This window comes from Pseudorca crassidens, chromosome 12, assembly GCF_039906515.1.
Source record: "Pseudorca crassidens isolate mPseCra1 chromosome 12, mPseCra1.hap1, whole genome shotgun sequence".
Classification (NCBI taxonomy): Eukaryota; Metazoa; Chordata; class Mammalia; order Artiodactyla; family Delphinidae; genus Pseudorca; species Pseudorca crassidens.
The window spans coordinates 67,260,951-67,273,297 of NC_090307.1; the positions used below are offsets into that span (position 1 = coordinate 67,260,951).

At 59.3% G+C, this 12,347-nt stretch overlaps 1 protein-coding gene across 2 annotated transcripts in view; it reads right to left on the minus strand.

Annotated features, from left to right (window-relative positions):
* BCR (BCR activator of RhoGEF and GTPase) overlaps positions 1-12,347 on the minus strand; it is a 100,073-nt gene that overhangs the window by 37,480 nt on the left and 50,246 nt on the right. For both annotated transcript variants that reach the window (XM_067700108.1, XM_067700109.1), the window contains exons 2-5: positions 11,959-12,125; positions 6,303-6,407; positions 5,779-5,964; positions 316-423 (exon numbers count right to left, since the gene is read on the minus strand). In XM_067700108.1, the coding sequence (XP_067556209.1) occupies positions 316-423; positions 5,779-5,964; positions 6,303-6,407; positions 11,959-12,125 (566 nt within the window). The remainder of the gene's footprint in view (positions 1-315; positions 424-5,778; positions 5,965-6,302; positions 6,408-11,958; positions 12,126-12,347) is intronic.

Sequence of the window (12,347 nt, forward strand, 5' to 3'; positions counted from 1 at the left end):
CCTCAGGACTCGAGTGTCGAGACCTCTGTTAATGGGGCAGAACTATGGACACCCCGAACTACACACAGACAGTGCAAGTCTGTCCGGGGTACCCCAGAGCTGGGCCCTGGCCGCTGGGGAGGCAGGGTGCTCCTCGGGCTGCTCCGTCTGTCTGCTCATGACGACCCACAGGCATCCGGAAACAGAGCTGAGGTTCACAACCAGACCTTAGTTTGCTGTGCCTTCTTCTCCCGGGTCACGGTGTGCCAACGACCAGCCCACAGCCCACCCTCAGGAGGTGGAGGGGCGCACCTGTCTGAACAGCGTCACGCGTACCTCAGAGATTTCTGCAAACTGAGCGTTGGCCTGACAGCACTTCTCAGCCGTTTCTATGGCAACTCCGTAGTTGTCCACAAAGGCCCGGTACACACCCAGCTGGCTGGCCTGCAGGGAGGAAGGCAGAGAGTGTGGGACAGGTGTAGGGCAGGTGCGGGACAGGTGCGGGACAGGCAGTCTCCATCCCTCTGGGTAACGGGCTTCTATGCACGGCTCTGGAGGAAGCCCAGGTGCAGCAGACAGTGCAGGGCTGTGGGAAACGCAGCTCCTCCACGCTGTCACTGCCTCCCACCTGCTTCCCCTCCCCACGCGCTAAGCATGCTTCCTGCTTCCAAAGCGACACATTGAGAAGTGACTCACAGCCCCGGGCGGGTAGCAGTTCTCTTCATCCTCCCACCCCACTCATTTAAATGAGGCCACCAGCAGCAGCTGAAGTTCCAGGATATCAGTGAATGTGGCTGAGCGTCTCCAGCAGGTGGGGTGGAGCGGCCCCTTCGCATCCTGGCAGCGGGAGACCTCAGTGGACCCATCCCTGGCCTGAGGGGCCACTGCTCTGCTCCTATCTGATCTCTTCAGACACGCAAGAAACACTCAGTTGAGCTGCCCTTGGAGAAGAGGGGCTCACGCTGCCCAGACATGAGCCCAGCCCAGACCTGGCAACGGGGCCCAGGTGTCATGCTACACACCTGGCAGGTGGGAGACCTCTGCTGCCGCGTGCAAGGCGAGAGGTGTTTGTTTGTCCTGTTCTCAACCAAAGGCATTAATAGAGTGTCTCCTCACTCGGCCTCCTGCTCTGACACTCAGTTGAGTAAAGACTTCCATGGTTGGGGGGAGGTGTCCTGTGCGCAGCCACCACCATTGCTGGGCCCCAGGTCACCTCCAGAGGCAGCAGGGAAACCCCGGCCTGGGGTGTAAGGGCAGACGCCATGACCTGCTGGCCGGGCCTCCCACTGCAGCCGACCAGGAGCGGGAGGACCAAGGCTTTTGCTGATCCTGGTGTTTGGTCTGCATCGAACCTGAATTTTATTTCTACATGCATTTGCATTTATACTGAATTTTGTGTTTCTTCAGATGGCAATCCCAGATGCCCTTGGCACTGTCTGGTCTTCTGGACTCGCTCCTTGAGGGGGCTGCGTGTGGGCCTGGGGGCGCGAGAGAAAAAGCAGCAGCTGGAGGAGGCCCTGCCTGGCCCCACTGATTACCTGGACGAGTCGCTGCATTCCAGATGCCAGGTTCCCTGCCATCCGGTCGGACCCAGAGCCCTGCCTTCTCCCCCTCCCCCTCACTCACGGAGCGTCCCCCACAAAAACAAAGGCCCTGCTTGAGGCACTGTCACCTCGAATCATTCAGACACAGCGCAGCCGGCGAGCAGGAGACACACGATGATTAAGTAAAGCAACAAGTAATGTGGCAGATGGCTGAAGGCAGAGCAGGTGAGGAGAACAGCGGGGCTGCTTTACATACTGTGGTCAGGGCGGTCTCTCTAAAGAGGCAACGTCTCAGCCGGGTCCTGAGGGGATATCACTGTTGAACTGTGTCCCCCCAAAATGCATATGTTGAAGCCCTAGCCCTGAGCACCTCAGAATGTGACTGTATTTGGAGATGGACCTAAAGAGGTGATTGGGCAAAAATGAAGCCATTCAAGTGGGCCCTGATCCAATCTGACTAGGGGCTTTATGAGAAGTAAAGATTAGGACACAGACACAGAGGGACGACCACGTGAGGACACAGAGATGACGGCCTCTACACGCCGAGGAGAGAGGTCTCGGGAGAAACCAGCCCTGCTCACACCTGGATCTCAGACTTCCAGACTCCAGAAATGGAAGGAGATAGATCTCTGTTGTTTGAGCCACCTGGACTTAGCAGCCTTAGTAAACTAACACAGGGTCTTTGGGAGGAGAACCCCTTTCATTACCTCTCCCGCCCCCTCTTCCAGGAGCTCACATCTTCCACGTGATTTTTGAGAGGTTCCAAGCAATCCATGCACTAATCAGAACCCGAGCTGCACCGATAAACCAATGGAGATCACGTGCCCCCCGATGTGAGGCACCGACAGGACACAGCATCACTGCAGGGTTTTGTTGTTTTTTTTCCCTGCCAGAAGCGCAGAAGCTGAATATTTTCCTGAAGAAACATCAGACCCAAACTAGAATGCACCCTTCAGAAAAATGTCAAGGTTGTGGAAGACCAGCAGAGGCTGAGAATCTGGTACAGATGGAAAGAAACTAAGGAGACCTGACAACCACGTACATCTCGTGACCTGGACTGCATCCCACTCAGAAGGAAAATGGCTACAAAGAACACGATGGCTAACTTGGGAGAGATCTGTAGGAGCATTGCATATTAAATAATAGTATCACTCAACTGTGAACCGTCCTCCGATGGAGGACCGTCCTGTGGGTTGTGGAAGGGCACGTCCTTAGCAAATACACGATGAAGTATTTAGGGGTAAAAGGGCAGAGGGATCTGCATTTTATTCTCAAACCATTCAGCATGTGTGCGTGTGTGGGGGTGGGGGTGGGGGGTGTGTATACAAAGGAGAGAGAAAGAGATAAAGATTAAAGATTAAGCAAATGTGGCAAAGTGTTACAATCAGTGCAAAATGTTACAATTGGTATATCCAGCGCACACCCAGTTCTTTGTGCTATTCTTGCAACAATTCAGGAAGTCTGAAATGATTAGAAACAAAAAACCCGAGCTGATAAAAATTCAGCCAGAAACAAAGCCCCCGGATGGGTAGCAATAACCCACAGCCCCACAGGAAGGGGAGTTAAGGCGCCGTCAGGACAGGGCTTCCTAGCTACCAGGTGTGGCTCATGAGTTCCCGGGTAGCAGAGGTACCAGGGCTGGGGCATCACAGGCTCCTCGGGTCCTAAGACTCTCCTAGCTGGGGAGCCTGACCCCGCAGTGCTGATCTGAAAGGGACGGGGACGGTGTCTGTCTGTCCTTGGGGAGACCCAGTGCCCCGCCCTGGCGGCACACACGTGAACATGCAGCACGTGGTTCCTGGGGCTCCACTTCCCACCGCGGCCCCACCTCTCTCCCCACGTCTTTGCGCTGCAACATCTGATACGTGAAGGTAGTTCAAGGACACCAGGGAAACCAGAGGAAACTTTCCAAATTCTGATGTTCATCAGACTATTAAATTTTTTTTTTTCAGTTTCCGAGTGACTTCAGAGTGTTATTTGGGGAAGAGCGTGGTTGCAGTTTCTGCCCACAACACAATTCTTCAAAGATGTGGGCTTCAACGATGGGGAGCACCTGCGTCAAAACACAGCCTTCCGCTCTCTGGCCACGGGAAAGGGGTCCCGGGCGGGAGAGTCTGCAGCCCGGGGCGGTGGCCAACAGGAAAGCCACACCCGGGCGGAATGCCGGAGCCCAGCATGAGCCAAGACAGGCCGGTGGTGGGCCAGCTGGGCGTCTGGGCGGCCCAGGAGGGCTGGGGGCTGGCGTGGCGGTGGGCCAGCTGGGCATCCTGGTGGCCCAGGAGGGCTGGGGGCTGGCGTGGCGGTGGGCCAGCTGGGCGTCTGGGCGGCCCAGGAGGGCTAGGGGCTGGCGTGGCGGTGGGCCAGCTGTGCGTCTGGGCGGCCCAGGAGGGCTGGGCGCTGGCGTGGCGGTGGGCCAGCTGGGCATCTGGGCGGCCCAGGAGGGCTGGGGGCTGGCGTGGCGGTGGGCCAGCTGGGCGTCTGGGCGGCCCAGGAGGGCTGGGGGCTGGCGTTCTTTCACCGCGTGCTCTGGGCACTTAGAGAGGGCCCGGTGACCTTGGCCACCCCACCCCCAGAGGACCGGCTGCCCTCGGGAGGGAGAACACTCCAGGGAAAGAGCACAGGAGGCCCGGGCAACCCTTTAATCAGGATTAGGGGTCCTCAGAGGTGGAATCCCGGTCACCCAGGCCTACCCAGCACCCGCCTTCGAGGGCATCCCAGGATGGGGGCTCGCGGTGCTGGGAGGTGGCCTCTTTGCTGCCCCTTATATAGAGACATGCCCCACCAGCCTCCACCTAAAGAGACTGGCTCCCCCTTTAGACCCAGAGGTGGGGGCCTCCTCACACATGAACCTCACACTTTGGAAGACAAACATCGCTCCGGCAGCTCCGTCTGAGAGTTTTCTCCATCGTCCTCATTACCCACGTCTCAGTTCAGTGTTCACCGAGCCTGGTCCCTTCCGGGGGTGGCTGGGCTAGTGCCAAGGGTCCACCAACCCGCTTCATCTGATTACTAGATTTTCCCAATCCCGCTGACTTTTTCAAAGCCGAATCCTTTGCTCCTCGTGGGCCCCGAGGTCAGCAAATGGCCAGAGAAGGTCCCTGACCTGCCCCCACGGCCGCCTCTCCCTCCCTGTAACCAGGGATCCAGAGCTACGTCTGCCGAATGGACTCCCAGCCAGTTTGGGCCCACTGAGCCCTTGCAGAAACCCTTGTTCTGTCATCCAGCACCACCCACCCTCCAGTATTATGCCCCTGAAGGCAGGGGCAAAGCACTCTTCCTGGAGGCACACAGACCAGGGGTACCGTCTGGGTAGGTGACCTCCTGCCCCTCGGCCTCCTCACTTGCACGGGGTGGAGATGGGACCTGCCTGGTGGGGCTGCCTCAGCTCAGCTGAGACAGGGCACCCGCAGGCCCCCTGGAGCCCCCTGATCAGAGCTGAACCCACTACCTGGGGACCAGAGGGCCTCACGGTCCCTCAGTTCACAGCCCGGCATGGCCATCCCCAGGTACAAACCAGCCCTCCTGCCTTCCTCCAGCCTGTCCACAGGGCACGTCCTGATTCCTGCAAGGATCCAGGGAGCTGCTGTCACAGTCGCTAGCATTAAACGTGCCTCCAGGTCCCCAAAATGGCTGCGGCGGGAGCTGGGGCCACACGGAAGGCCTGGTCTCACCACTTCCTCAGTAGGGACCCCCTGGGGACCCAAGGGCTCCTCTCGTATGACCCTTTCGTTCAACAGCCTTCCCTCCCCAAACTACTTTTTTTTTTTTAATTCTTGATTAATTCAAGAGCCTTTAATTCATAGAACTGCAAAAATGATATAAAGTACAACAAACCCCCGCTGTCCCTACCTGTGCTTGCCCCTCCAGGCTCTGCCTGACCCAGTACCCCTGCCCAGAGTCTGAGTCCTGTTCCCAGGGCAGCGGCTTCTTTGTGGTCCAGAGGGGACCAGTCTGGAGACTGGGAACCTTGAGTAAAACTGAGCAGACCCAGAAAGGACCAGAGATGTCACTGGGGCCAGCAGAGGGAGGGAAGCCTCGCTTTCACGCGGTCCAGCAGTGGTGCTGTGGCGGCACCCCCTCCCCACAGCCCCCCTTCGGCATCCCAGGCAGTAAGATGTGTCCAGGACTCTCCCTCCCCATCATGCCCTCAGCAGCCTCGCCCGCAGGTGGCACCAGGCTCAGGGAGAGGCCTGGCCCCCGCCCGTCACCCCGTCACCCCCAGGAGGCTGCCGGGTCTCTGCTCCGGGTCACTCACCAGCTTCTGGAAGAGGTCGCCCACGCGCTGCTGGCGGCTCCACTGCTGCAGGCGGGGGAGGAGCCCGTCGTAGAACTCCTTGTGGATCTCATAGAGCTCAGGCACTTTGAAGAAGATGGTCTCGATCTGCTGGCTCGTCAGCACCGGCTGAGAGGTGGTGGCAGCAGCCTTCAAAGGTTTCATGGGCTGGAAGAGGGCACAGGTGACTGGCGGGGCAGCACAGGTGTCAGGGCTCGCCACTTGTCAAGTACATTGTGGTCACGTGACACACGTGCTTTTATTTTTTAAATTCCATTAACAATAAAAATTTAAAGCCAGCTTGGTTTGGTACCCGAGTCTTTCACTGGCATCCACTGCCCCTTGGGGAGGCCCAACCTCCACAGAGGTGGCATGTCCTGCCTGCCCACAGGTGTGTCGAGGATCCTGGGAGGGTGGGCTGCTCCCAGGCTGACCTGGGACATGGGACGCGTGAGCAGAGCTCTCCAGGGCCCATCCTGCCCGCTCAGCCCCTGCACCCTCCTCACCAGCAGCAGCGCCTCCAGGTGGCTCAGGTAAGTCTCCTCGCTAGCCAGGATTCCAGACAGGACCCATTTCCTCATCTCTGAGCCCTTTTCCAAGTCCAGCTCACTCTGCAGGAGAAACGGACAAAAGTCAGACCTGGGGGAGGGTGCTCGAGGCGGCCCCTCTCAGAGAGGAAGCCAGCTTGTCGACCTGAGGACAAGCTTCCCGAGAAGGTTCCAGGTGGGATTAAATGAGGAAGGCATGGGGGTCCCGGCACGTCAGCTCGACTGTGGTCGCTGCAAATTCTGGATGGTCATCCAGCTAAGCCAAAGGCCACCCGTGGTCTTGACACCAGGAAACGGGCAGTTTGGAGCTGAGCAGGGCGGGCAAGGCCTCTCTCCACACCTTCTACCCGTGACCGAGGACTGGCTGTCCTGGAAGAGGCTGAGCCCAGGGGGCGTCGGGCTCCCCACACGGCCACCCCGACTCCTTCCGCAGTTCCCCTCTCCTCTCCCGGTCCCTGCCTCGCCGGCCTCTGTGCCACTGCCACCAGACCCTTGGACCAATCAGGCCCGGGCAGCACCGCCTCCCTCCCAGCCACAGTGGTGGGGCTGGGGGCTGTGGCCACCTGCCCAAGGGAAACCCCATCCCCTGGGTTCAGGGCCTTTGTCCCTTGAACCTGCTCTTCTGAGCCTGCTTTCCAGACTCTGGACCCGCATACATGTGGGCTACGGCAAGGTCCCCCCTTCCCTACTACTAAACGCCCCTACTGTATGTTGGGTGATGCTCTGCTGCCTTTGCCTCAGAAGCACAGAGCTGACGTGTCCTTGGATGCAGGGGGGAGGGTCCAAGATGGCTGGAAGACCACGTTCCATCCCTAGTTGTGATGGTGCTACGGGGGCAATGTGTCCCTGGTGCCCGAGAATGTGACTGTGTTCAGAGAAAGGGTCCTTAGAGAAGTAATCAAGTTAAAATGAGGTCACTAGGGTGGGCCCTAGTCCAAAATGACTGGTATCCTTCTAAGAAGAGACTAGGCGATCAAAAGGTACAAACTTCCAGTTAGAAAATAAATAAGCCCTGGGGATGCAATGAACAGCACGGTGACTACAGTTAATGATACTGTATCGTATACGTGAAAGTTGCTGAAAGAATAGATCTTAAGAGTTCCCATCACAAGAAAAAAAATTTGTAATCGTGTGGTGATGGATGCTGACTTACGGTTAGCGATCAGTTTACAATATATATATATATCAAGTCGTTATGTTGTACACCTACAACGGATATGTTATATGTCAATGCCTCAATATAAACAAGAACAAGAGAAGGAGATTAGGACACAGACACACAGAGTGGGAAGACACAGGGAGAAGATGGGCATCTCTAGGCCAAGGAGAGAGGCCCCGGGAAAAACCAACCCTGCCGACTTCCAGCCCCCAGAACTGGGATAAATCAACCTCTGTTGTTTAAGCCACATGGTCTGTGGCACTTTATTACAGATGCCCAGGAAACTCATACAGATGATGATTCCAAAGGCAATGAAACTGCTGTTTTCATCGACTTCCTGGCCACACCCCTCACTTGCTCCTGGACCACCAACAAGGCAATCTGGTGTCAGGTTGGCCGTGCCCATGGCCTGTGCTCCACCAGGCTGAGGCTGCCCTCCCTCTGCCCGGCCTGTGCTGACCGGCCTCACTGTAGTCTGAGGGAGGCGCCAGATGTCTGGGGCCCTGTGTCCAGAGGAGGGGACGTAACAGCCCTGTGCTTTCCGCCATTGGTTTCCCAGCCTGTGGGTGAACGGGAGGCAGCTGCGTGTGCACACATCGGGGACAGCCAGCAGAGTTTTGGCTAAGCGCCACTCCGGGGAAAGGACACCCACATCCCACACCAGACCCCACGTCCAGACCACGCTGGGCAGCGGCTCCAAGGGTGGGAGCCTCTGGGGCACAGTGCCCGGGACACACAGGCGCTCCACGGAGACTCACAGAATAAACCAACCAATGAGAGGATCCAGAACCGCCGGCTGGGCCCTGGCTTGGCCGCATCTTTACAAAGCTCCAAGGGCCCCTCCAGGGAACCCCTGTCCGTGAGACAAGCGGGTCCTGGGGTCTAGGACCATCCACGCAGGCTGCTCTGGGCCCCCAGTGCCACCACTATCAGCACAGATGTGCAGGGTGAAGGGATCCCATCATCTCCTCTCACCTCAGATCACAGAGGCCACGTCGCGAGCGGAGGCGCCTCGGGGAAGCAAGCTCCCAGCGGACACTGCGCGGACCCTGCACGTGCCTCCCAGCGGGTCCAGGGTGAAGGCTCGTGCGCCCGGGAACAGCCCCACTACTGTGAGCACAGCCAGTGGGGCTGCTCCCACCGCCGCGGCCTGGAGAGCCGGGCGGAAAAGGCACGTAGGCAGGGCAGCGCCCCGTCCAGCTCTCCGTTCCAGAGGGCGCAGCCAGCTCAAGGGAACGTCTGGGCGGGGGCGAGGGCACCTCTCCTCAGACTACAACCTTCTCCTGAGCCTCAAACGGGCCAGTGGCAGCAGACAGGGACGGCTCGGCTCGGCCTGGACACTGGCCCACCCCACCCGGAGGAGAGAGGGTGGAGGGGAAGTGCAGAAGAGAGAGCAAAGGCCAGGGCGGGGACCAGCGATGTTTACAACCCCACCTCGGCAGGTGCCAGCGCGGGGAAGGGCGCGTGAATGCACCCTGTCCAGACGGGAGACCGCGGGAGGAGGCTGGAGGAAAAGGGCGAGTGGAAGAAGGAAGGAAGGAGGCCTCCTCTCACTGCTGCCCGGGAGGGGAGAGGGCAAGGCAACACAACCCTGAGGCTAAAAGAACAAATAAAAAATAAAAAATGAACTGGGTGTGGCAAAACAAGGTAGGGAAGCTGAGGGAGGGACCCCGGGGAACAGAACTGCCACCAGCCAGCCAGCTGCCAGGCCCACCTCCACCCGGGGCCTGGGGTGATTGAGGCGCAGAACCTGGGCCGTGAGGGCTGGCTGCTCCCGGCTGGGATGTGGTGGTTAGCACAGCTGCAGAACAAAGGACACCACCTCCCCACAGGATAGCAGCCGAGGGTGATGCCCAGACCCTCATCTTTATCCTGACACTCGCTGGCTGGCACTGCATAGCCATGGGTCCAGGGGAAACACAGGCAAGACTGGCAGGCACCTCTGAGAACGACCAGGGACGGAGAATGTCACTGACGCTCAGCGCTGGGACAGCCTCGGTCACCAGGATCCACCCTACATGGCCACCAGCATCCTTTCCACAGTGCCCCAGGCGAGGGGGGGGCCTGGCCTCTGCTGACCCCTTACCCACCCCTGGGGACGGGTATGCACGGAGCTGACCTGCACCCCAGGAGGCCACCGAGGCCCCAAGTTGCCATGGAGTCCCCAGGAAGGTCCTCCTGACAGCTCACCGCTCAAAGGGCCCAAGCTCGGCAGCCGGGGATGAGCCCCGCCCAGGAAGGTAGGGACGGAGAGGGATGAGCGGGAACCCCTCCCCTGGCTGAGGGGATGAGGCAGCTTTGACCTCAAGACCACCATACTTTCTGTGCGTGCTAGAAAGTGACAGCTGCATCGTCTTCAAACCCATAATCAAAGATGAAAGAAGGAAGTCTCACTGCAGAGCTGACGGGGGACCCGGAAGTCAGGGCTGTGCCTGTCTCCAGGGGAGTGAAGGGTGCCCACCCTGGGGCTCCAAGCACCTAACCACGGGGCTTCTGGAACAAAACAGTGCAGCCCTCCTCTGATCGAGTCCCCATCTCACTCAGGTGCTTCCTGACACCTCTCTGAGCCAGGTGGCCTGCTGGGGACTGGAGCCCCCAGGCCTGGCAAGCAGGTGCAGTCTCTAGCCTCGTGTGTAATGTGAGAAATGCCTGTGGGCTCTGCGAGGCAGGAGGGGGTGAGCAACTGGATCTGGACAGGCTCCACAGCAGGTAAGCCCCTCGACTGGGGGCTGAAAGGGGGGGCAGAACCCCAAGTCAGTGTGGCAGGGGTCTGAGGGCAGGAGCCCAGGGAGAGGTAGGTGGGCATCCAGCCGCACAGGGCCTGGGGCGCAGGGAGGGCAGAGCAGCCTCCTCAAGGGGCCTGAAGTAGAGCGAGGTGGTGCGGGGGGAAGACAACCCTCAGGGACCACAGACGGACAGGGAAGACTGTCCAAGTTCAGGGCTCAGCCGTAAGGATGCTTGTCTGTACCAACTGACACCCACAACACAGGAAGAAAGGGGATGCATCAAAAAAAGGCAAGGCAGGGCTTCTCTGGTGGCGCAGTGGTTGAGAGTCCGCCTGCCGATGCAGGGGACACGGGTTCGTGCCCCGGTCCGGGAAGATCCCACATGCCTCGGAGCGGCTGGGCCCGTGAGCCATGGCCGCTGAGCCTGCGCGTCCGGAGCCGGTGCTCCGCAACGGGAGAGGCCACAGCGGTGAGAGGCCCGCGTACCGCAAAAAAAAAAAAAAAGGCAAGGCAGTTGAGGGAAAGACTGTCAGCTGAGGGGCTGGAAAGGCTTCAGATCTGGTAGCTGTATGGTCTCAAGCAAGTCACTTTGCCTCTCTGAACCTCAGTCCCCTCGTCTGTAAAATGGTGAAACTGGCTGTTTGGTAAGAAGCTGCACGAGGGAGGTATGCATTACACATGGGCTCCCCTCCCACTCCCGTTTCAGGACGAGAAGCCTGCCCAGCACGGTGGTCTTCAGAAATCACAAAAGCTAAAGAAAGAAGTAGTTTTGCAGCTAAGGCACCAGCCCAGCGGAGAGGCCACTGCAGTGAAAAGATATGCTTCCAGCCACATGGAAAAGCAGAGTCCTCTCACTCGCTCTCTCTTTTTTTTTTTTGCTGCGCTATGTGGCATGCAGGATCTTAGTTTCCCGACCGGGGATCAAACCCGTGCCCCCTGCAGTGGAAGCACAGAGTCTTAACCACTGGACCACCAGGGAAGTCCCTCTCTCTCAGTTTTAAACTCAGAGTGGAGATTACCCAGAAACAAGCTAAGCAGAAGGGGGAAGGTGTGTGTCCTCAGGGACAGTGGGACCAGAAAGACAGAGGTGCCCCAAGGACAGCACCCTCTCAGACCAAAAGGAAAGACCCCGACAGGTCAAAGCGGTGCCTGGCTGGGCCCTAATGCACCTCAGAAGTGCCCGCTTGAGCCGTGGGAACGCTGAGAGCGTGAGGACACTGAGCCAGGCTGGGCTGGCTCACCAGCTCCGCCACCACCCCAGCCGTGTGTCCACGAGACAGGCACCTGCAGGATGCGCCGGCCTGCACTCGCCATGGACCTCGGGGCCTCAGTTCTCCATCTGTAGAGTGGAGGTGATGGCGGGACCATTAATGACAATGAGACCTCAGGAGAAAGACCCTGGAAAGTGGATGAGTCACGTCAGCATCTCCTCTGGCAAAAAGGGGCCAGTGCTCTGGGTGTGGACACCACCCTGCTCGGCACCCTGCTGGGGCCACCACCCCAGTTTCCGCTGCTTTAGACGGCAGCCGAGTTCTGGGCCTCAGCACGGTTGCCTGCCTCGTCCATGCCCCACCGACAGAGCCCCACGACCCCCCAGCTCATGCTCCCGGCAGGCGGTCCCCACGCACCAGATGGGGGAATAAGGGCTTTAGTGACTGACTTCCGACTGTTGGCTGTCCCATCACCCACTTGCTACTGCTGGCACCCGCCCTCCCACCCCGGGACTCACCACTTTGGTGGACTCCGGTGCATCCCGGCTGCCCCTGCCCTTGCTGCCGAGGTGGGGCGAGGAGGAGGGTGAGTCATCCATGTAGGGCAGCCCGTCCTGGTGCCGGCGCTGCTCCTCGGCCCGGTCCGTGGCACAGCCGTACCCCGGCGGCGTCCCGAATGGTGCATCTATGTTGCAGAGAAGCAGCCTGTGTTAGAGCCAGGAGAGGGGCTCCACGCCCCACCAGTCACCTACAGGCGTGGAACAGGGGCCTCAGGTAGGCTGACCTCACCTTCACAACTGACGGCACCCAAAGACGGCAGCGCGAGGAGGGAACGAAGCAGCAGCCCCCTGGTCAGGCGACAAGAGGCTGGGCTTTCGACAGCTGTGGGGCAGCGGGAGGGGGCCCT